The sequence below is a fragment of the Penicillium concentricum genome (assembly GCF_028827145.1).
Source record: "Penicillium concentricum strain IBT 3081 chromosome Unknown utg000004l_segment0_segment0, whole genome shotgun sequence".
Classification (NCBI taxonomy): Eukaryota; Fungi; Ascomycota; class Eurotiomycetes; order Eurotiales; family Aspergillaceae; genus Penicillium; species Penicillium concentricum.
The window spans coordinates 2,848,981-2,869,765 of NW_026622757.1; the positions used below are offsets into that span (position 1 = coordinate 2,848,981).

Below are 20,785 nucleotides of genomic sequence, written 5' to 3' on the forward strand. Positions count from 1 at the left end.
TGGGCTGATATTGCGGGGAAGTGCACAAGCGAAGTCGTCGCTACTAATTGACCCGAAGGGCACATCAACATCCTTGCTTCCCCGTATACTTCCCCGTATACTTCCCCGTATACTTCCCCGCATTCTGAGGTTATATCGGTAGATCGGGTGGCCAATCTTTGCGGTAAGACTTCCCCTTTACCCCCATTTAACCCGGTTTAGCCGTAGTTTGCTTGTCAGATGTAGACATTTGCAAAGTACGTGGGCACTTGGCAGTAACGGTATCAGGCTCATTTGAAAGGGAATCGGGGCTAATATGCCGCTATGAGATGAGAGACTCAATGGACTCATGTGGTAAGAACAAAGTCTTTCGAGCATGAGTGTTCAGATCGGTAAAGGAATAAGTACATTAGCCAAAATTATTCTACAAGGTTGGTTGTCTTGCCAATCGCTCATGAACAAAATACTATCCAAGTATGTGTATTGCAAAAATAACCGTCTCTATGAAGCCACTAATCAATCTAGAAAGCCGACATTCTTCAAGGGAGGTCAAGAATATCTTTGACGTTCACCACCTGTCCAGTACGGATCGAGCGATTAGCCGCGACACCGGTCAGAATAGAAGCCGCGCCATCAATATGACTAGCAGCTCTCATGTACTCATCAGGCTCATCTTCTCCGAAAAGATCCCGAAGTAGCACATTATCACCTCCCCCATGCCCACCTGCACCTTGCACAATCTCAATCTTGCGCGGCTCTTGGAACAGAGGTCGCAGAAGGAGTGTTATACTTTCAGCGGCGCCTTCCAGCGATTGCTCGCCGCCAGAGTTGACATAGCTACTTTCGACAATCTCCGCCTCCAGTCTACCGCCTGTTCCATTGAAGCTGACACGGAAGCCCTCCCAGGGGGCATACGCAGTGAGAGAGTATGTCAAGACTGCGCTGTTCTCGTATCGAACAAGCACGTTCATCGTGTCTTCAATGCTGATTCCATCGCCAAACACACTTTGATCACGGAAGTAACCATCTTCATGCTCGGCGTCCAGATAGAGGGACTTTAACTGAGGGTTTTCGTCCAGATGCAATGCAAAGGGATCATTCTTGGCAGCCTCGCTCCCATGAGCCCTCGAGTAGAACTCGGTCACACCCCGCTCCTCGGCGTTCTTCTTCCCGTAGAACTTGAGATCTCCCTGTGCGTATACTGTCTTTGGTCGAGATTGTAGCCAGAAGTTGATCAAATCGAAATGGTGGGTTGATTTATGAACCAAAAGGCCGCCGCTGTTCCGAGCATCACGGTGCCAACGTCGGAAGTAGTCTGCGCCGTGAGACGTGTTAAGCATCCACTCAAAGTGAATGCTTGTAACGGTGCCGATCGCACCGGATCGAATGACTTCAAAGATTTTCGTGTTATGCGGCGCGTAGCGGTAATTGAAGGTGACCCTGACCCTCTTATTGGTATGATCGACAGCTGAAAGGATCTCGTTGCATTGCGGTACATCGATAGTCATTGGCTTTTCGGTGATGACATTACAGCCCAGCTCCAAGGCACGGACTATGTAGGTGTGGTGGGTACGGTCGATAGTGGTGACAATAACCTCATCCGGCTTGGTTTCCTTGATCATGAGATCGAAATCGGCAGCGAGATATGTTGGGACTGGTTCATGGCCCAAGGCCTCAATTTTGGCTTTTGCATAGTTGAGTCGAGTCTGATTGGTATCACAGATTGCGACGAGGGTGCTGGTATTCTTAAAATCCTTTGCAATGCTCGTGTAGAACAGCGCCGATCTTCCACCGGTGCCGATCAGCGCATAACGCTTTTTCTGCGAGACTATTTCGCCCATGGTCGAATATTCTAGACACAGGGATTGGATTAATGAAGATATTTGGAGTACGCAGCACTGTCGAGTTAGAAAAAAATAATGTCTACATGTTCCAGCTTGATGTTGAGCTATATACTTGGATCTACACTGAGGCAGCGGGGAAGCAATAACACGAGTTATGAGCTCAATACAGATCAAAATCACATCCAAACCCATTCGCATTTCTTTCCGATTCAAAAATGTGTACAATTGGTGGAAAATTATTTCTAAATCGTCAGATGACTCCCTCATATCTGCCGGCTCGGTAATACCGGTCTATAGGTACGCGAAGGCGCAGGGGTGCTCTCGGCAGAGGTTGGGGGCGGATCAGGGTAAGCACTGAGCTTTCCGAGCTCGGAATTTAGAAGGACTCAAGAGGAAGTAGACAAGGAAAATCCGTCAGTCTCTAGATAGATGCTAAGAATGAGAAGCTAGAAGAGGGGAGATCAGGGAGCAAACAACCTCACATCATCTGCCTAAAAGATTCAGTTTCTGATGGTTCCAAATTCTAGGTAGATAGAATGCTTTAGGCTCTAAATAAACGTTTATCATTCATTCATTGCCACTTTCAGTAACTCAATAGCCCCTTTCTGCCCACTTATAGTTCAAAAAAGACCCGATTAAGGGCTGAGCTACACACTGGGCCCGAGTACGGCCCAAGCTCAAGACTCATGTGTGAAGACGTTATACATTTATCTCGCGAGGTAGGAATTTGAGTTGACGCAGTGAGTAAATAATATGAAGGAGTTATGAATAAAGGACAAGTGTTGGCACATAGGGCAGTTTGATTGGTCTGTTTATACAGGGATGCAGGTAACACGCTTAAAATCATCTTGACTCTGCCAATAGAGACTGCAGACCTGGAAGAATCTTGTTGGATTTGACGGTCTTTGGAAAACAAGAGCAATATTATTCCATTTGCATCCATTGACATCTGTCGTGACATCTGACCCCCGTGGGCAATAGAGACCCTATCATGTTCTCCTTTCTTCGGAACGTCAAGCGCATACAGAAACCACAAAGAGCTTATCTTTCGATAACTTGTCGAGGTATGTAATAGAAATCTGGAATTGGTCCCTTTTGCTAAATTCCAAAGGCAGATCAATCGGTCGCGAAGAACTCTTTGCCTATACCAATGGCCGGTTCCTTGTTGACGAAAAGAACCAACTTGACCGACGATATGTGAAATTCGACCTGGACGCGCTTTGCAGTACGGCTGCCACTGCTGGCGGTCAATCATCTCAAATCACAGCTATTGAGAAGATGGAAGGCGGCTTTAGTAAAGTTCTTCTGATGCAAAAGGAGAATGGGATGGAAGTCATCGCCAAAATTCCGAGTCGCGTTGCCGGGCCTGCAGTCTTGATCACAGAGTGCGAGGTGAGTGTGTTAGAATTCTGTACGTGATTTCTGGTAGTGTTGCAAGGCTTCAAATACTAATAATCAACAAGTAAGAAAACACACTAGTATTCCCGTTCCTCGGGTACTATCATGGTCCTCGGACAGATCCAACGCCGTGGGGGCTGAGTATATCATCATGGAGAAAGCTTCAGGTGTCCAACTTTCTGAGGTTTGGGGAAGGATGTCAGGAGTGGAAAAGCCAAAACTCATCAGAGGCCTGACAAAGCTGGAGGCGCAGCTGTCGGCTATTCGATTTCCTGCATATGGGGGACTTTATCTTCAGAAAGAGAGGAACATTTCAAATCAGATACCTCTTGACAAAGATATTGATCCAACAGGTTCTTTCTGCATAGGTCCCTCTTGTGACCGTGCATATCAAACAGAGGGAATAGAAACCGATATCGCAAGTGTGCATGATATCGGGCCATGTGAGTATAGTATCCTGTGATTTGACATGGCACCAACTAAACGTGCTTCCAGGGGGTACAATCTCGGCCTTGGGAATATCCATCGCAAGAAGAGAGTTGTCTCGAATCTCCAATGGACATCTTCCGAGCCATGCGCATTTCTACTGCGGAAGTGTTGAAGAACATACCCAACTTCTAGAAACTACGATACGCCTCATGATGCTTTTGGATGATAATACCATCCTTTCTCGGTCTTCTCAACCAACACTCTGGCACACGGACTTACATATGGGAAACATTTACGTCTCGCCCGATGAACACTCGCAGATAGTATCTTTCATTGATTTGCAAGGAGTGCAGGTCTTGCCAGCGTTCCTCCAAGCTCGATGGCCAGTATTCCTAAATCCTGCACAGGAGACTGAATATGTGAGAGGCCCTGTACAACCGAAGCTGCCGGACGACTTTGATCAGTTAAACGAGGAAGAAAAAAAGGCTGCATTGAATGAGTGGGAGCAAGAGATGCGGGCCAAGGCTTACGAGATCGCCACGTATCTCGAGAATAGACCGGCGTATACCGCCATGAATGTGCCGCGGGTTTTTCGAGAGCTGTTCACCCGTTGTGGTGAGACCTCGGAGATGGGTGTTCTCCCACTCCGTGAATGTCTTGTAGAGATATTCCAGAGCTGGTCAGACTTGGGATTCACGGGGGATTGTCCATTCACATTTACAGAAGAAGAGATTGAGACCCATCAGCGCCAATTCGCTGATTATGAAGGTTGGAACCAAGTCCAGGTCCTTGCTCGGGAATGTCTGGATACCGATGCCGAAGGCTGGATATCACCACATTGGGATTTCGAGAACATACGAAACCTAAACAAGCAATTGCAGGACATGTACATTGAGCGAATCGCGGGTGAGAAAACCCCGGAGGAAGTGAAGGCAATTTGGCCTTTCCCATTGTGAATCTGCCGTGGAGGTTGGGAGTAGCAGACTGGTTTCTTTCTTGATTCTTGTTATGATATATTGACGAAACAACTATTCAAATTCTCACCCTTTCACGTTCTCATAATCCGCCGTAAGGGTTTCCTTAATGATAGCCAAGATAGCCTTAACATCTTCGTCAGAAAGTCTAAGCTCCCGCTCTTCAATAACACCATCCATCAACACCACCGCAGTGTAATCTTCCTCCTCGCCTTCTTCACCCTCCCCTTCCCCATCCACTTCCATTGCTTCTCCATTAGCACCTTCCTCCCCAGCTTCCCCGCTGGCAGGATTACTGCTCAGTCCCACCCCGAGATTCAGGATCATAACGACCTCAGCTTTGGTCAGTCCGTAGGGCTGTAGGCGGACTACTAGGTCCCGAAGGGCGGTGTCCATGGGTGTTGTTTCTGTGGAAGGGATTGGTGGCGGCAGGGAATTAGCATCTGCCTCTGTATTTGCTGGATTTGAAGTTCGCAGTGTGCCGGTCATTGCGGCTTGCGATTGTGATTTCGACTGGGGGGAGGAAGGGCGGGCTGTGTAGCGGGGGTATCGTAGGAGATGGGGGGAGAGACGGCTTGCATAATTGTGAATCTGGAAGAGTTAATAGGGTGCTTCTCTTCTATCGTTGGTCTCTTGGTGTCTAGTTTAGGAGCCTGGGGTCTGGTCGACTCTGCTTCACGTTGGGGTCTGTGGTGTGGTTGCACTAGGCCACAATACCCCGCGAATAGACGATGAAGGAATTATGGGATTGCTCACCTCTTTAACCACTGTATTATGGTCTCTGAGATCTGGGCTTGGTGCCCAGTTCCCCGAATTTGGCGGTGGTCGGCGGGGTGGATTGGAGGTCAGATAGGCCAGGACCTCGACATTGGTCAGGACGGCGGTTTGAGGGTCAATGATCTAGATTATTTTGTTAGCAGTATTCTTGAGCTTCAACTAGAATAGTTCTTACCCTCATTTTGTGTGTTGAATTGGAAAGATAGACTGGAGCAAATGGGTGACTGGACTGAAGAAAGGAAAATTGTTTGAACTGCCGGCAGAACCTAGGCGGCGTCTTTATCTACCTACATATCTAGGCCAAATCCGGGAATTATAGAGGCAAAGCAACGGAGATGAGGCCTGAACGGATTGTTTTGAGATTACAACTTGAGATGCATGACTACAACTTTACAATCCAGTACTGAAGTATGAACAGATTATTCCAGCTAAAACTGTACTGCCTTGTTCCTAACGAGCACCCTCTGCGCCAGTGAAAGACCGGAGATCAACCTAAAATGCCCCAAAACATGCGAGCGACAGGAAGATTGCAACAAAAAAAAACAGAAATGAAAAAAGGTGTGATATCATACAGATCCCAGGAAAGCCATCCGGTCACATTGCACAAACTTTTGAAAACATACGCTTACTCTCCCTTGGACTTCTTCTTCTTCTTCTTCTCATCATCGTCCTCGGAACGCTTGCGCTTCTTTCCATCGTCCTTGCTGGCCTTCTTGGCATCCTTCTTGGACTTCTTCAGGTCCTTCTTGCTGACTGAGGTGGGGTTGCCCTCTTTATCGAAGGTGATCTCGCCACGCTCGAGCTTCCGCTCGTATCGCTTAACGCTGAGACCAGCCTTAGCAGCCAATGCCTCGATGTCGGTCTTCTTGGACTTCTTCTTGGGGGCCTCATCCTCGGACTCATCAGAATCCTCAGCCTCCTCATCAGAGTCGGCATCAGCCATCTCCTCATCCTCAACCTCCTCGACAAGCTTCTTCTGCTTCTTATCCTTCTGAACGGCAGCAGGCTCCTCGGAGGCCAGGGCATCGGCATCGGGGTTGTACTTGCGGGCTTCCTTCAGGTCGAACTTCTCAGCAGCACCGCTGGGGGCAATGGCCACACCACGGGGCTTAATGGGCTTGCCCTCCATACCAGCGAGCTTGCGCTCAAGGTTGAAGCGAGCCTCGGTACCAAGAGCAGCCTTATCCTCCTCGGTGGCCTCATCGCTCCACTCGGCGAGGGAGTCGACACGGATACCAAGGGCGGCCTTGGCGGCGAGGATACGGGCCATCTTACCCTTGTTGCGGCCGGTGGCCTGGCCGATCAAAGAAGCGTGGTAGATCAGACCGTACTTGGGAGTATCGTGCTTAGTCTTGAGGGCACGGAAAAGGGCCTTCTCGGCACCCAGAATCTGGATGGTACTGGCGGGGCTCTTGGACAAGCTGGTAAGGCTGCCAGCGTGGGCAATCAGACGGGCACCAACGAGGTCACCGACAAGGGCAGTCAGGTTGGGGGCAATGGCGTTCATGCGGGAAGTGAGGTAGCTGGCAAGCTGGGCACGGTATTCGTAGAAACCAACGACCTGCTCAGCGAGAGCCTGGATGTTCTCCAGATCATCCTCGCTGATCTCGGTACCCATGGAGCGATCGGCAGCAGCCTTGACAGCACCCTCAATCTCCTCGGGGAGGATCTCAGCAAGATCGGCGGACTCCCAGTTGGAGCGCATACCCATCTTCAGAACGAGCTTGGCGTAGGCAATGTTGTCATTGAGGATCTTAGCCAGCTCGGGGAAGTGCCATCCGTACCATTCCTTCACACGCATAGCGTAGGTGTTCAACTCCTTGTCAAGATCATCGAGCAGACTGATGGCCTGGACGATCATAGTATCGATCTTGTCGGGGGAGAACTTGAGCTTGTGACGGGCGAGAGAGTGGGACAGACCAAGGGACATGGTGGACATATCACTGGGGGCAAGGCCGGGAATGAGGGTGGTGAGGTGCTCACGGATGGCACGGAAAATGTCGTTGGTGCTGGAGTCAGCAATCAACTGGATGTCAAGACCGGGAAGCTTGCTGATGGAGCTTCCTATTCACAACCACAGTCAGCATACATAATCTGGGAAGAGATTTCAATCGATTGACCTACCGAGCTTGGTATCGGCAACAGCGAGGGAGACCTTCTTCTCATCCTTAATTCCGTCAAGAAGCGAGGCCAGGGCGGGGGTGACCTTGCCCTCCATGATGGCGGCAGCCTCCTCCAAAGCTGAGGCAGCGCTGTCGAACTTCTGGAAACTCTTCAGCTTGAGACTAGAGGGTCTGTTAGTGACATTGTCCTCGATAACGATTTTTTTGCGCCTCTTCAGCGAGTCCGTTCGTTCCCACTCAAATTTTTATTTGACGGAATTGGAAGACACAATCGACGTACAGGTTGGAAACACCCTCGGCGGTGGAAGCCTCCTCGGCGATATCATCACGCTTGAGGAGCTTCTTGTCCTTGGCCTTCAGCAGGGCATAGCCCGCGCTGGTCTCAGTGAGGATGAAAAGCGTCATGGTGCGCGGCCACGGCGTTTAGGATCGAAAAAATAACAGGAAAGAAATAATCTAATCAAAGCGAACGATAAACCGAACTGATGAAATGGTGGAAAAAATAATTAGCGTAGGGCGTCGGCCACCGGTGTCGTTGGAGAAATTGAATCTAAATTTGCACGGAAGAAAAAAAGTTGAAAAGCGGGTGCCACGAGTGGCTTAGCCGTGTGGCTAGGTGCATGACTAAGCCCTATGCGTGTTCAAGGACGGATGGAGCTACAGCTGTGTCTCTCCAATCATCTTCTCCACATTCACCATGGAGGGCCTATTCTTTAATGTTAACGGCGGGTATGTGATTTACTGTCTTTGCTTGGTCCGAATAGCCCGTTGACTCTCTTAGATATGTCGAGGGCATTGTTCGCGGCTATCGGAACAGCCTGTTGACCGGCCAGAACTATTCCAACCTCACTCAATGCGAGACAATTGATGGTACGCTCTATTGATCCCACTGACTCTGTGATTTCTATTCCTTCATATTGATTCTGACAATCACATCCAATAGATGTCAAACTCCAGCTTGCTCCCTCATATGGCGATTTCCTTGCCTCTCTTTCCCCCAACCCCTCCACCTCCGATTTGGCCAGCCGGATGACCGATAAACTTGTGTCTGAATTCAAGTACCTGATCGCACAAGCGACAGGCTCTTCTGCCAAGTTCCTCGAATACATGACATACGGATACATGATCGATAACATTGCCCTGTTGATCACAGGCACTCTGCATGAACGAGACACCCGGGAACTTTTGGAGCGATGCCACCCACTAGGATGGTTCGAGACACTTCCTGTGCTGTGCGTTGCGACAAACATCGAGGAATTGTATAACTCGGTACTGATCGAGACCCCACTGGCCGCCTACTTCAAGGGCAGTCTGAGCCACCAGGACTTGGACGAGCTGAACATCGAGATCGTTCGCAACACCCTCTACAAGAACTACTTGGAGGACTTTTACAACTTCATCAACACCCACCCAGACTTCAGCGGGACACCAACACAGGACGTCATGGCGGAGATTCTGCAGTTCGAGGCGGACCGCCGTGCAATCAATATTACTCTCAACTCCTTTGGCACCGAGCTGTCCAAGCTCGAGCGGAGGAAATTGTACCCGGAGTTCGGCAAGCTCTACCCGGAGGGCAGTCTCATGCTTTCCCGGGCAGAGGATGTCGAGGGTGTGGCCTTGGCTGTAAGCGCTGTGGCGGATTACAAGACATTCTTTGATGCTGTGGGTCTGAGCCAAGGCAGCGGCGGTCTCGGTGGTATGGGTGGAGGTCCGGCAGATGGGAAGAGTTTAGAGGATCTTTTCTACCAAAAGGAGATGGATCTGTCGAAGCTGGTTTTCACCCGTCAATTCACTCCGGCTGTGGTGTACGCCTGGATGAAGTTGAAGGAGCAGGTACGTCTCTCAAACCAAATCTCTATAATTTTCGAGAAACTAATATCGCCTAGGAAATCCGAAACGTTACCTGGATCTCGGAATGCATCGCTCAGAACCAGAAGGAGAGAATTGGAAACTTCATCTCCGTTTTCTAAGCTCGACTCGGTCCCTCTACGATCTGTTTTTCCACCTCTTTGTACTTACCCATCTTTCTGGCTGGTATTTTGCTTTGGTTGCCAGCCGCTTTTCGTTGTATCGAGTACCCAGTTTGTTCTTTAATGTGAGCGCATCGACCTCTTTTTCCCTTGATCGGGACAATCTGGTCATCTTTGATTTCGGCTGTATTGCTTTTTTTTTCCGTATGAGGCGTTTGGCATGTGCGTGATCTTATCCTTGTATAGAAAGACAAAATACAGATATTTTGTATAGAGACTTTCCTATTTGAGCTGCTTTTCTCAAGTGTTCACGGGTAAATGTCAGCACGGGCGACGAAGTCATGTGTAGAATCCAGCATGGGGATGCTCACAATGTACACTCACCGGACATCTACATCGAACAAAACACTGTGGACCTACCCCGGCCAAGCTAATCACCAATTCTAATTCTATATAAAAGTGTATAGCAGTGATAAACCAAGGCCCCTTAAGCCTTTACAATCCCCACAACCTCCCCCAAAGAGTCAACTACAAAATCCGGCTTCAATTCCTCACAAGCCTCCTGATCTCCGTAACCATACCGACACCAGCAGACCTTGCTCTTAATATTCCTTGCAAACTGAACATCCGCCACTGTATCACCCACCACAAGCACCTTCCCTGATTCAACCTCCTCCATCCCATATCTCTCCCTCAACACAGGAATCAGGACATCCACAAAACTAGCAGGATCCGGCTTGCGCTTCGCTCCGGGAGTCTTATCGCCGATGATTAAATCTTCGGGCACATAGCCATCCAGACCATTCCGCTCCAGCGCCGTTTTCACAGCAGCTACACCCTTGTTACTCACAATGGCGATAGGGATCTTGTGGGCATTAAGTTCGGTCAGAAGATCCTTGGCGCCGGGGAAGGCTTTGATGAGTAATTGGCCGTGAGTGGCATAGAGAGCACGGTATTTTTCAATCCATTCGTTCTCGACGGTCGGGGTGAATTCGGCGGGGGTGGGATGTAGGGCTTTGAAGGTATCCGCTAGGCCGGCTCCGCTGGCGATCATACGGTGGATTTCGGATTGGGGAGGGCTGTGGGTGGGAAGGAGGGCATCAAAGGTGAGTTTGATGGTTTGGGAGATGGACTCATGTGTATCGAAGAGGGTGCCGTCGAAGTCGAAGATCGCGAGGGCTATCATTTTGATGAGGTGTGTAGTTTAGAGTCAAATGGTTGGTATGGAGTTGGACGTAACAGTTTAGAGGAGCTGGGGTACTTAATTAACCTAGTGAACTATGTAGCCTAAAGAGATCCGCTTAATGAATTAGTATAACTCCGAACTAAGTCAGAGATTCCGCGGCGTAGTTACGTGGCTCATGCAGCTAATGTGATGTTACATTGAGATAGTGTAGATACGAACTACATACGGGTTTATAATAATAATGGCTTCTCACCACAGTGTACTAAGCCCTAATACCCGCGGACCAAGTAATCTAGTCTTGCCTCATTAATTGTAGAATGCAATAAGATCCACATGTCTACATAAAGCCTAGTGCCTATATATACTTGCAATCGCCTTCTCACAAAGTTGATATAACCATCTACACTTCAATATGATAGAAGAAAAGATGGATATCCCAGCTCCCATCATCGAACTCCCTCAAACTCCAACCCTCACCACTCTAATGACTACCTTCTGCTCTCCCTCCTCCACCCCCAAAATCATGCAAGACACAATCCACGCCTTAACCCACGAAATCATTTCCACGGCCAAATCCCACGACAAATCGCTCACCCAATCACCCACAACAATGATCCCCATCCTCCGCGGAGCCTTGCCAATGTTCGTCGCCGCACAGCCCCTCCTCCCCGCTACCTCATGCATTCTAGCCCGCTGTAGCAAGAAAAAGGGCACCCAGGATGTGGTGGTGGACTGGCTAGGCCGACGACCGTTCCCGCCGGAATCTGATGATGGGAAGATTGTGGTTCTCGATACGATCATTGCTACTGGTGATACAGTTGTCAAGCTTTGTGAGGAACTGTGGGAGATGAGTGGGGAGCGGCCTAGGTCGGTTGTAGTGTTATGTACGTATGCAGCGCCTGAGGCATTGAAGAGGGTAGCGCGTTGTCCGGTGGTGGAATATGTGGTTGTTGGAAGACGGGCTGAATGGTGCGATGAGAGGGGGTATCTGGTTCCATATACGAATGGGGATATAGGTGATAAAATCTACGGGGTAGTATGGAGGAATAATGGGAAACCAGTTGTTGCGGAGGGAGAAGACGTGAAGAGTGTCTTGTCGGGAGTACAGAGCTTACTGGTTGAGAATGGGGGATTGTGGAAATTAACGGAGGACGGACTGGCCATTGAACGGGAGATTCAGTTCTCTGGGTTCAAAGAGGCTTGGGTGAGTTTTATTCGCATTGATATTCAAAAGGGTCGCTAACTAGAAAACAAACCCAGACCTTTATGGAACAGGTTGCAGATACAGCGGCTAAGCATCACCACCATCCCGGATGGACAAATGTATGTCGCTTTGAGTATTTCTTTTACATTTGAGTTGCCTTGCTGACGAAATGCTGCAGGTTTATAACAAGGTCTCCATCCGTTGGACGACTCACCACCCTAAAGGGTTGACCAACCTGGATGTTGTTATGGCTCAGCTCTGCGATAGCTATGTATAGAAGCTCCCTATTTTATTTTTTGTCTGTATTTAGACCTTTTTTGCGATAGACAGTCCTGCAAGTACCGCTCTCGCCGCAATGAAGAAGAATACACTTGCTACCATCATTGCACCCCCAAACACTTGTAATCCCCAGTAGGTCCCGTTTTGTCGGCTCAAGATTGCTCCTGCAATGGGACTTCCCGTGAGGGATGCAATACTGATGCAAGTAAATAAAACGCCCTGACGAACACCGATCTTGGTCACGTCGGGCGAGATCTGGCCTAGCAGGGCGGGTACCATGCCCACAAATGCACCCGATGCAAACCCATATAAAATGCTAAAGACAACATAGATGGCTGCACTTCCTGGAGAGAGAAGTGTGCCTGGAAGCCAGAGAGCTAGAATAACGATGGCGGACAAGGCGCACATGGAAATCATGACGTTGAATCGGCCTAGTTTATCTCCTAGGTAGCCTGGTAGGATTCGACCAGGGAGACTGCAGAATAGGTTAGATTGGCCCTGGCCTTTTTATCAAGCCAAGATAGACAGTTATACTCACCTGGCGGCATTAAGTATAGTCAACAAGTACCCAGCTAGGTCGCGGTTGATTCCGTCCTCCTGGGCCTCCAAAACGATATAACTGATTGGCACAAACATGGCGAAGAATCCACAGCAGGATGCCAGCATGAGCAAGACAAACGGTACCTCCGAAAACGGACTCGTATAATCACTCAGCTTCACTGGCCGGGGAACATTTTTAATTCTCGATCGGACAGTCAAGTTGGCAACTATCAGGAGTGCAAGGACGATGAATCCAGAGATACGCAGGGTCCATCCAAACCCAATACTAGGCAAGAGCCGAGACAACAGGACTGGGAATACGACACCACCCAGTGATGAGCCGCTGGAAACGATTCCAAACGCCAAGGCACGTCGTTGCTCGAACCATGTCGCGGTACAGGAGAGTGCGGACGAAAAGACAAAGCTTGCACCAAGAGGACTGCAGATTCCCTGGGCTAGCAAAAACTGATAGTACTCCGTCGATATAGAGGTCATCATAATACCAAAGACATGAAGACATGTCCCAGCAAGAAGAAGCCACTTTGGGCCATAATTATCGAATATCTGAAAGAAGATTAACATGTATACATCCTAGGCTTGATGGGGCTAGATTCACCCTTCCAGTGAAAAGTCCTGCCGCAAAGAGTACAAATGGCTCCAAAGATAAAATCCAGGAGATGCTGGACGCTGAATAAGAATATAACTGGTTGTTCTGGTAGTACTCCTGAAAAATGCCAATGGCTAGGGTAAAGTGTATCAGGTTATCGGTCGGCGAAATGCGAGAACTAGGGAGGAGTCTCACCATTCACCCAGCCAAAAGCACAAAATAGGCAGCACCATGCTCCAAAGACGACTGTCCAAGCGCGAAGTCCTTGATCCAACTGTCCCTGTTCAAGTGGATCCTCCTCACTTCTAGAGACAGCCACTGTGGTTTTTGATTCCATGGTAGCCATGTCTAGAGTAATTCTGGATGTTGAGACTAGGTCTCGAGCAGAAAGGGGTGGAAATATGATAAAAGCTGGATTTTAAAGGGAAAAAAAAAACTATGTCAGAGCTAAGGACTCTCTATCTAGTTCCCGAGGAGCCTCCATGTGACTCAGATAACATCCCTAAGTGCGAACACGAGTTGATGAGAAATAGGACTTCCAACGTTTTTTCACCTGCATTACTGCGAATAGTCTTAGAAGCAAGGAGAAATAGATATGTACTTCTCTAACAAAATACTCTCCCTTTTGCCACAGACATACTCCGTAGCTTGAAATTAATTACATTTCCATGGTGAGACATCACTTCTCTCAAAATAAGAGAGGCTTGAAACTATGCCGGGATCAGCATCCTTCGACACTAAAATTGCCAAGGGCCCCCGTTTAATTGCTTATAAATCTGTAATGTACATCTCCATGTACTCTTGTTTCGGGGAATTAGCACTGACAAAATCACCATCTACTAGACTATAGGTATGGAGATATCTCACAGTTGCCAGACACTAAAACATAAAAATTGTAAGTACACCAGAGTTACATCGCGCGGAACCAATCTAACCAATTGAATAACGGGGATTCAAGATTTTTCAGTTCTATACGGAGTACTCCGTACTCCGTAGTTAGATAAGGCGGACGATCTATGATCTCTAATTTTACCTAACAGAAAAACGATGCGTACAATATACGTAGTAGCCAGATGGTTGCCTAAAAGAGCTATCTCGAGCTAAGAACTTCCCGGAATTGAATATAATCCTTTCTTAACAGATTAATAGGCATACCTCCCCCGTAAATGACTTCCTTTCAAATAGATACCTACTATGTGGTATTTTGAATTGTTTTCTTATTCCATCAAAAAGGAATGAACTGGGTACAATAATGAAAGGATTTGCCCTATATTTTGTATATAATCTTATGATAACATAGTACTCCAAAGAAAAACGGGGGGATCTACACGGAACGGATGATCTGGACTCATCTTGCCCTGTCTTTCAATCTTAGCCACATGATTTTGAGAGAGATAGTATCCGTATGCTAGACAATTCATCTGCCATTTGGGACCTCCACAATTTCGCCCATCTTTCCACCGCCTCGGTATCCCCCAGTCTATACGGCTCGAAATACTTCACGCATCTCGTTAAGCTCCCATCCGAACTGACACCTTTGATCTCCTCTTCGTGTCCGAGATAGAGGCGGTGCAAAGAGCGGAGAAGATGCATATTTATGTATCCCTCACCAATAGTTTGGCCGAATAACTTGCGGATTATCTCATGGGGAGACGTGAGCTGCAGCATCAGACCACGTGTGAAATGCTGAGAGTGAAATATCCCATACGCGCTGTTGAATTGGCGACTCTAGTGCAGAACAAAGCTTATGAACTGACGGCTAGCGAGATTGAACAGAGATTGTTTACAAGAGGGGGTCCTGCTGGGGACTCTAGGGATGAGCTAGACAGGTTTTCTGCATTTGAGAGAATCAAATTCCTCGCGGATTGTCGGAGATGGTTATATTTTGACATGAGCACCGCGCCCACAGACTGGCTTATCAGAAAATGACTGAGCGCATGCTTGCACCGGAGAATGGGATCTCGATCACAAGCAATGATTATGTGCTGCTGTCTGGGGTCCTGAAAAGCATTCAATATCAAGGCTGGGAGAGCGGTAGAGGGGTCAATCTTTGGCAGGTGATCAAAGACCTTGAAGTTGATACGCATTGCTAGATTGTGGGCATATATTCAAGATAATTAGGAGGTGTTGTATTTATTCTGAAGTGTGTAATGAACTTCTACGATATCTGCACGACAAGGTCGTGATTAGATTTTCCGGGGCATGGGACGGGCCGGAGATCCGCTGCGGATCCATCGCTGTACATTGGGATGTTCTACTACAACTATCCTGGTATCTCGAATAGGTCAAAGACAAAATATGACGGCATGTTAAATTGATCGTCAGGTCATACCCCAAATAAGGTCAACCCTCCCATCATCAAGAGGCGGTCCTAAGGGAAACAATCCGAGACCAGAGCCATATCAAGACCGATGAGGTACACCCTCCATTCCCACTGTCAATGGCCCACAGGGCTCATGAATACTGTGATATCCGTCTCATTCTGGTATGCTCCAGTGCGCGGAGGGGGATTCAAGTTGGCCATCACCTCCTCGGCCGCCTTTTTCACGGCTTTAATATTTTCTTGTATGACCGAGACTTCCCATGAGTTGTCCGGTGAGCCTGTAGAAGCTCATATTGCTAGATACTGAACCAAAGGAGCTCACATTCAATCTTGATTAGAAGAATCAAACGATTCAAGCTGCAATATTGCCCAGGCAACGCAAGCTTTCGATGACGTGACTCGAGCACCGCGGAGAAGAGATCGTCTCAAAATTTGCCTAGTGATGAATCAGGAATGCAGTTTCCCTGCCAATGCAATAAATGGGTGCATACTGTGCATTTGGAAAAAGAGACGCATGCTTCCGATGTATTTATGAGATTTGAGAATGAATGTAGCTTTCTCGTCATATGACTCGATATCCACAAGCAAACCAATCTCCCAAATAGACGACGTCTTGCGTATGCTCCATTCTAGCTGCTCAAATTCTGTCAATTAGTAGTGCTGACGTGGATAGTAGAAAAAGTGCGCCCTTCAATAATAGTCTACCCATGGTGACATATGGGCCAAGGGAAGTATTGGTTAGTTTCTTTTGTTCGGGACCAGTACATGACATAACTCATGACTCCGGATATCGATTCTGCTGGCAGTGATTCCACACGGAGTATTGAGTATTGCTCTCCCAAATGCTTGGAAATGAGAGCAGATAACTGCACTCTTGGGGTGTTTAGCGGACCATGAAATCATGTACCCTGAATGCAATAGACGAGCACCAAAATAGAAAGGGAAAGGATTCGAGTGCCAGACAGTATCTGGTATAATATGCAAGGGTTGAGAATCGTGATCAATCAAGAACAGACCGACATGCATGGGCTTCAATATTGGAAAGTCTTACGTCTCCATGAAGTACACAGATCAGCCACATTGATAGTCTAGTCCAAGACCGGCGATTACATGCATGTCGAAAAAGTGGAAATTTTTCCAATTTCGATTCAACATTCATTGCTCATATGTGCAAATGGCAAAGGGTGTGGCAGAGGTAGATAGTATGACAGGAAAATTCGAAACAAATGTGAAAAAAAAAGCCAGCCAAAGCCAGATGAGAGCAAGCGATAGAAATCACAGAATACCAGAACAAATCCAGTGTATCAAGTCTACTGCGAGCCTGGATCTATGGCAAGGGGAATTGAGGTTGAGGGGGTCGTAGAGCAAACATGGAAATTTTAGGATATCGGAGAAAAAGAAAAAGAAAAATTTAGACAGCGATCAATCATACTGGAAGAGAACACTGATACTCTCACCGTGGTGCACACGGCGGATGGCCTGGGTATAAGTTAGTATATTATGTGGAATAAATTGGACGTATAGGACTCACCTCGCCGAAAACGTGGCCGACCTCTAGAACCTCCAGCTTGGGGCAACGGCGCAGGTGTTCAACCTGATCCACGCTGTTGGTCACAATGACCTTGTCAAGGGCACTAGCGTTGATGCGCTCGATGGCATCGCCACTCAGGATACCGTGGGTGACAAGGGCATATACCTGAGACGCGCCTTCCTTCTTGAGTAACTTGGCAGCACGAGTGATCGTATTTGAGGTGTCCGCCAGATCATCAATCAAGATGGTTATCCGATCACGGACATCACCAACCAACATCATGGTGGCATTCTGGCGGTCAGTGATCTTGGTGGGGCGGCGCTCCTGGGTAAATTGTTAGCGAATCACAGGAAAATTCAAGCGGTTGATTAGCCTACCTTGTGGATCAGGGCAAACTCCATCCCCATTTGGTCAGCAATTGCCGTAGCGCGCTTGGCACCTCCGGCATCGGGGCTGACAATGACAGCCTGCTTGTAATTGGGGATGTTGCGCTGAATGTAGCTCTTCAGAAGGGGTCGGCCGTACAGGTTGTCGACCGGGATATCAAAGAATCCCTGGTACTGCGGGTCGTGCAAATCCATGGTGATGATGTGATCGGCGCCGGCGCAGGTAAGGAGGTCTGCCACCAGGGTGCCAGCCTGAGCAACCCACTGTTTGTAACCGGGACGCGGCTGGAAGGAGTTGATCTTGGAGGAGGTGCTCGCTGCGTCATCGCTGGTGTTGGTCAAGGACTTGAGGGAGTCTGTTGTGTCGCTGCGGGGCAGACCGTTGCCCCGCCTCTTCACGGGGCTACCAGTGCTGTCCTCAATCTGAGCCCTGGCAAGGCCCTTCTGGAGGCTTTCAATTCCATTCATGCCCAGACCTTCAGATCTTCCACCAGGACCCGGGGTCGGAGGAGTGCTCTCGAATGTGTAGCCATTGGAGTGTTTACCCCCCACAGATGACTTGACGAGAGGAGCGCCGGCCTTGTCATAAGGAATATCACTCTGGCGAGAGTAAGGGAAAAGAGGGAGGACAGCGGTGACTCGACGGGCCGAGGCAGTCTTGCAAGCGGAAATGGTGATGAGAAGTTCTAGCAGGTGGTCGTTGACTTTTCCGCCGCCGGATTGGATAATGTAGACATCCTTTTCACGCACAGACTCTTGGATTTCAACCCGAGTCTCACCGACAGCGAATTTCGAGAGCAGAACCTCCGCGGGAGGAATGCCGAGAACACCGCAAATGCTCTGAGTCAACTGAGGGTGGGAGTTGCCTCCGATGACGACAAGGTTGCGAACCATATTGTCTGTGTTCGTGGATATATCGGGTCGTCAAGGTTTGAAATAGGAATCAAGGAGAAGGACGCTCTGAAGGAAATCAGGATCCGAGGGATTGAGTGGAGGGGGAAAATCTGGGGGCGATCTCGGTGAGCAGTCAAGGAAGTAAAAAAATAAAGAGAAAATAAGAATATAAGGGTTCTTGAAATTGGAAGACAAATGCTACCTCATGGCGGAGCAAGAATCGAGACTGCGAGGGACAAAGGCATAAAAAAAAAAACCGTCGATGTGAGTCCCGCGATGGGAAAAAAGCCTCTTTGGAGTGGAGCGGACCTGTGGCTGATGCCTCAGGTGGCAAATGACCCGCATTTGGTAAAGCGTATACCGTAACGACGCAGGCCCCGCAAAAAACGACCCTTTGGAATTTGTTTCTGGGCAGGAACACAGTAAATGGCCAGGTTTACTGCTTCGAATTTTCCATTTCCATATACATGAATTCTGCTCAAATCCCCAGTCGCTTTGGAAATAATAAAAAAAGAAGAAACATATTCATGCGTGACTCCTATGCTCCGGTTCCCGATATGTATGTACTAAGAAAAGAAAAAAACATAAAAGAGCTTGGCATAACTCTCCCGCCGAGTGCAGTCTCCGGGAATCCGTTTATTCGCCCGTTCCAACTTCCCTAGAATAGAGTTAGTAAGACTGTTCCGGTATCCGAAAGGGGGAGGGGTTGAGGCTCACAAGTCAAGTTGAACTCCGTTGCTCACTCCATAATCCTCCAGTGTAAGTTGATCTTTGAAAGGGCGTTCGCCTTGGCGTTTGAGAAGGATTTCATGGGGTTCACGGCCGATTCGAGCTGCCACTTGGGCTTTGAATAACTCTGTGTAGAAGTTAGTACAACTGGTGACAATCAATAGTAGAAAAGAGACATACTGATCGGATCTGAGGCAAGACAAGGGATTGCGGCTTTGGTTCCCAGACGATCATTGACATGGACCACAATCATGGGTTCTGATGATTGCGGAGCGACCGGTTTCTTTTCCTTCTTTTCTTTCTTCACTTTCTTTTCTTGGTCTTCGCGTGGCGCATCTCGATCATCACGTCGTGGGGCTCGGTCGCGGTCCCCATCTCTTGATCTATCTCCATACCGGTCACCCTCTCGGTCACGTCGTGGTGATCGTGGTCGGTCTCGATATCCGCGTTCTAATCTGCGATCATCGCCGCGGGAATCGTCGGTGCGGCTTTTGTCTTTCCACCGAAAGCCTCCGGTCGTCTTTCTGGGGCGCTCTCTATCACCATTTTCTCTCGCGCGGGGAGATCTGCTTCGTGATCGGTCAGCCATGACTGTGGATGGAGGAAAGATGAAGTTGCGTGGGTGCCTGACAAGCCCAGATGTAATCCAAACGACGCAGCTGTGAGGCACGTGATGAGATGCAGCTGCCAGTGGGGTACGTTAGTCCCAGATTGAACTAGCGTGTTTATTCACGAGAGCTCTCCTGTGTAAAGTACCTTGGAATCTCTCCGCATGTTTGATCTACCTCTTGAGTAGACAGACTGCAATGGAAATTGTCACTTAGTTCTGGCTGTGCTGTGTTTTTTTTTACCTGAATCCTCCCTACCCAAAATGCCAAGCCGACTAGAGATTCAGCGTCCCTCTCCGACGACCGTCTCCTTCACGGTGTCGAATGCGCCCCAGCGATCGAGTTCCCCCGCCAAATTTCTATTTAGTCTCCAAGTACTGCTACGTACAGTTTTATTTTTCTGTGTGATCGGGGTCGGTATCACGCGCGTCCGGAATTTCTTCTTCCAAGAAGATGGGAGGGTGATAAGCTGGCCAGCCGTGTGGTCAAGCCCGCTCGGATCCAAACTGTGTCGCTTGGTGGATTCATACAACCCGCTGGCAATTGTTGTGGTTGGTGCATTGGTGATATATGGTGTTTTCAGAAGAGGTTATGTCGGTAAGCTGAGAGAAGAGAGTTGGCTTTATTAGATCTGTGCATGGCTGATTGTTCGACAGAGGAATCGCTCTTGGTCATTCGAGGCTTCGGAATCCAGACCTCGACATCGTCCTCGACGTATCTTTCTACTGCCTCAACGAGATTCATTCCTACCACACAAATCCAAGATATTGTGATTCACGAAGCCTTCAAGGGCTTCGAAGTCCGATTTTATTTGGCGGTCATTGTCGAAGGCGAGCCTAATGTCCTGGTGGTCTTCCCGGTATGTAATATTCTCGGCGTTATGTACTCAAAAGCTAATTCTGTGACTAGCATATGTTGCCCAAGCGAGAGGTCTTGGAGCAGGTTTGGAGAGGTTCTCGGCGATGTCTTTACGATGCGAAGTCATGATATGCGCACAGCCTCTG

The 20,785-nt window shown here is 48.5% G+C and overlaps 11 protein-coding genes across 11 annotated transcripts; 4 read left to right on the plus strand and 7 right to left on the minus strand.

Annotated features, from left to right (window-relative positions):
• Positions 1-518: 518 nt before the first annotated feature.
• N7517_010053 (Gfo/Idh/MocA family protein) lies at positions 519-1,820 on the minus strand (the record flags this gene model as incomplete). Its single annotated transcript, XM_056727776.1, has 1 exon — positions 519-1,820. One exon carries the CDS (start codon positions 1,818-1,820, stop codon positions 519-521), a length of 1,302 nt encoding a protein of 433 aa, XP_056576348.1.
• A 994-nt stretch (positions 1,821-2,814) lies between these two features.
• Positions 2,815-4,606, plus strand: N7517_010054 (uncharacterized protein; the record flags this gene model as incomplete). Its single annotated transcript, XM_056727777.1, has 4 exons — positions 2,815-2,887; positions 2,935-3,234; positions 3,287-3,664; positions 3,717-4,606. The coding sequence occupies 4 exons, from the start codon at positions 2,815-2,817 to the stop codon at positions 4,604-4,606; spliced, it is 1,641 nt and encodes a 546-aa protein (XP_056576349.1).
• Positions 4,607-4,690: 84 nt separating this feature from the next.
• On the minus strand, positions 4,691-5,582 carry N7517_010055 (uncharacterized protein; the record flags this gene model as incomplete). The annotated part of the gene is made up of 3 exons (XM_056727778.1): positions 4,691-5,215; positions 5,381-5,524; positions 5,577-5,582. 3 exons carry the CDS (start codon positions 5,580-5,582, stop codon positions 4,691-4,693), a joined length of 675 nt encoding a protein of 224 aa, XP_056576350.1.
• Positions 5,583-6,026: 444 nt separating this feature from the next.
• nop58 (RNA-processing protein NOP58) lies at positions 6,027-7,929 on the minus strand (the record flags this gene model as incomplete). Its single annotated transcript, XM_056727779.1, has 3 exons — positions 6,027-7,465; positions 7,526-7,686; positions 7,805-7,929. 3 exons carry the CDS (start codon positions 7,927-7,929, stop codon positions 6,027-6,029), a joined length of 1,725 nt encoding a protein of 574 aa, XP_056576351.1.
• A 292-nt stretch (positions 7,930-8,221) lies between these two features.
• N7517_010057 (H(+)-transporting V0 sector ATPase subunit d) lies at positions 8,222-9,494 on the plus strand (the record flags this gene model as incomplete). Its single annotated transcript, XM_056727780.1, has 4 exons — positions 8,222-8,253; positions 8,306-8,394; positions 8,468-9,357; positions 9,411-9,494. 4 exons carry the CDS (start codon positions 8,222-8,224, stop codon positions 9,492-9,494), a joined length of 1,095 nt encoding a protein of 364 aa, XP_056576352.1.
• Positions 9,495-9,981: 487 nt separating this feature from the next.
• Positions 9,982-10,680, minus strand: N7517_010058 (HAD family hydrolase; the record flags this gene model as incomplete). The annotated part of the gene is made up of 1 exon (XM_056727781.1): positions 9,982-10,680. The coding sequence occupies one exon, from the start codon at positions 10,678-10,680 to the stop codon at positions 9,982-9,984; it is 699 nt and encodes a 232-aa protein (XP_056576353.1).
• A 412-nt stretch (positions 10,681-11,092) lies between these two features.
• Positions 11,093-12,161, plus strand: N7517_010059 (Transcriptional coactivator/pterin dehydratase; the record flags this gene model as incomplete). Its single annotated transcript, XM_056727782.1, has 3 exons — positions 11,093-11,884; positions 11,941-12,003; positions 12,063-12,161. 3 exons carry the CDS (start codon positions 11,093-11,095, stop codon positions 12,159-12,161), a joined length of 954 nt encoding a protein of 317 aa, XP_056576354.1.
• Positions 12,162-12,190: 29 nt separating this feature from the next.
• On the minus strand, positions 12,191-13,656 carry N7517_010060 (putative MFS monocarboxylate transporter (Mct); the record flags this gene model as incomplete). The annotated part of the gene is made up of 4 exons (XM_056727783.1): positions 12,191-12,638; positions 12,702-13,267; positions 13,320-13,444; positions 13,506-13,656. The coding sequence occupies 4 exons, from the start codon at positions 13,654-13,656 to the stop codon at positions 12,191-12,193; spliced, it is 1,290 nt and encodes a 429-aa protein (XP_056576355.1).
• A 3,399-nt stretch (positions 13,657-17,055) lies between these two features.
• On the minus strand, positions 17,056-18,447 carry N7517_010061 (ribose phosphate diphosphokinase subunit PRS5; the record flags this gene model as incomplete). The annotated part of the gene is made up of 3 exons (XM_056727784.1): positions 17,056-17,112; positions 17,165-17,488; positions 17,542-18,447. Coding segments are annotated over 3 exons (1,287 nt in total), but the record flags the coding sequence as incomplete, so codon positions are not given.
• A 633-nt stretch (positions 18,448-19,080) lies between these two features.
• On the minus strand, positions 19,081-19,762 carry N7517_010062 (ubiquitin-like protein HUB1; the record flags this gene model as incomplete). The annotated part of the gene is made up of 3 exons (XM_056727785.1): positions 19,081-19,102; positions 19,162-19,300; positions 19,354-19,762. 3 exons carry the CDS (start codon positions 19,760-19,762, stop codon positions 19,081-19,083), a joined length of 570 nt encoding a protein of 189 aa, XP_056576357.1.
• Positions 19,763-20,044: 282 nt separating this feature from the next.
• Positions 20,045-20,768, plus strand: N7517_010063 (PIG-H family GPI synthesis protein; the record flags this gene model as incomplete). The annotated part of the gene is made up of 3 exons (XM_056727786.1): positions 20,045-20,378; positions 20,438-20,640; positions 20,691-20,768. The coding sequence occupies 3 exons, from the start codon at positions 20,045-20,047 to the stop codon at positions 20,766-20,768; spliced, it is 615 nt and encodes a 204-aa protein (XP_056576358.1).
• Positions 20,769-20,785: the final 17 nt, after the last annotated feature.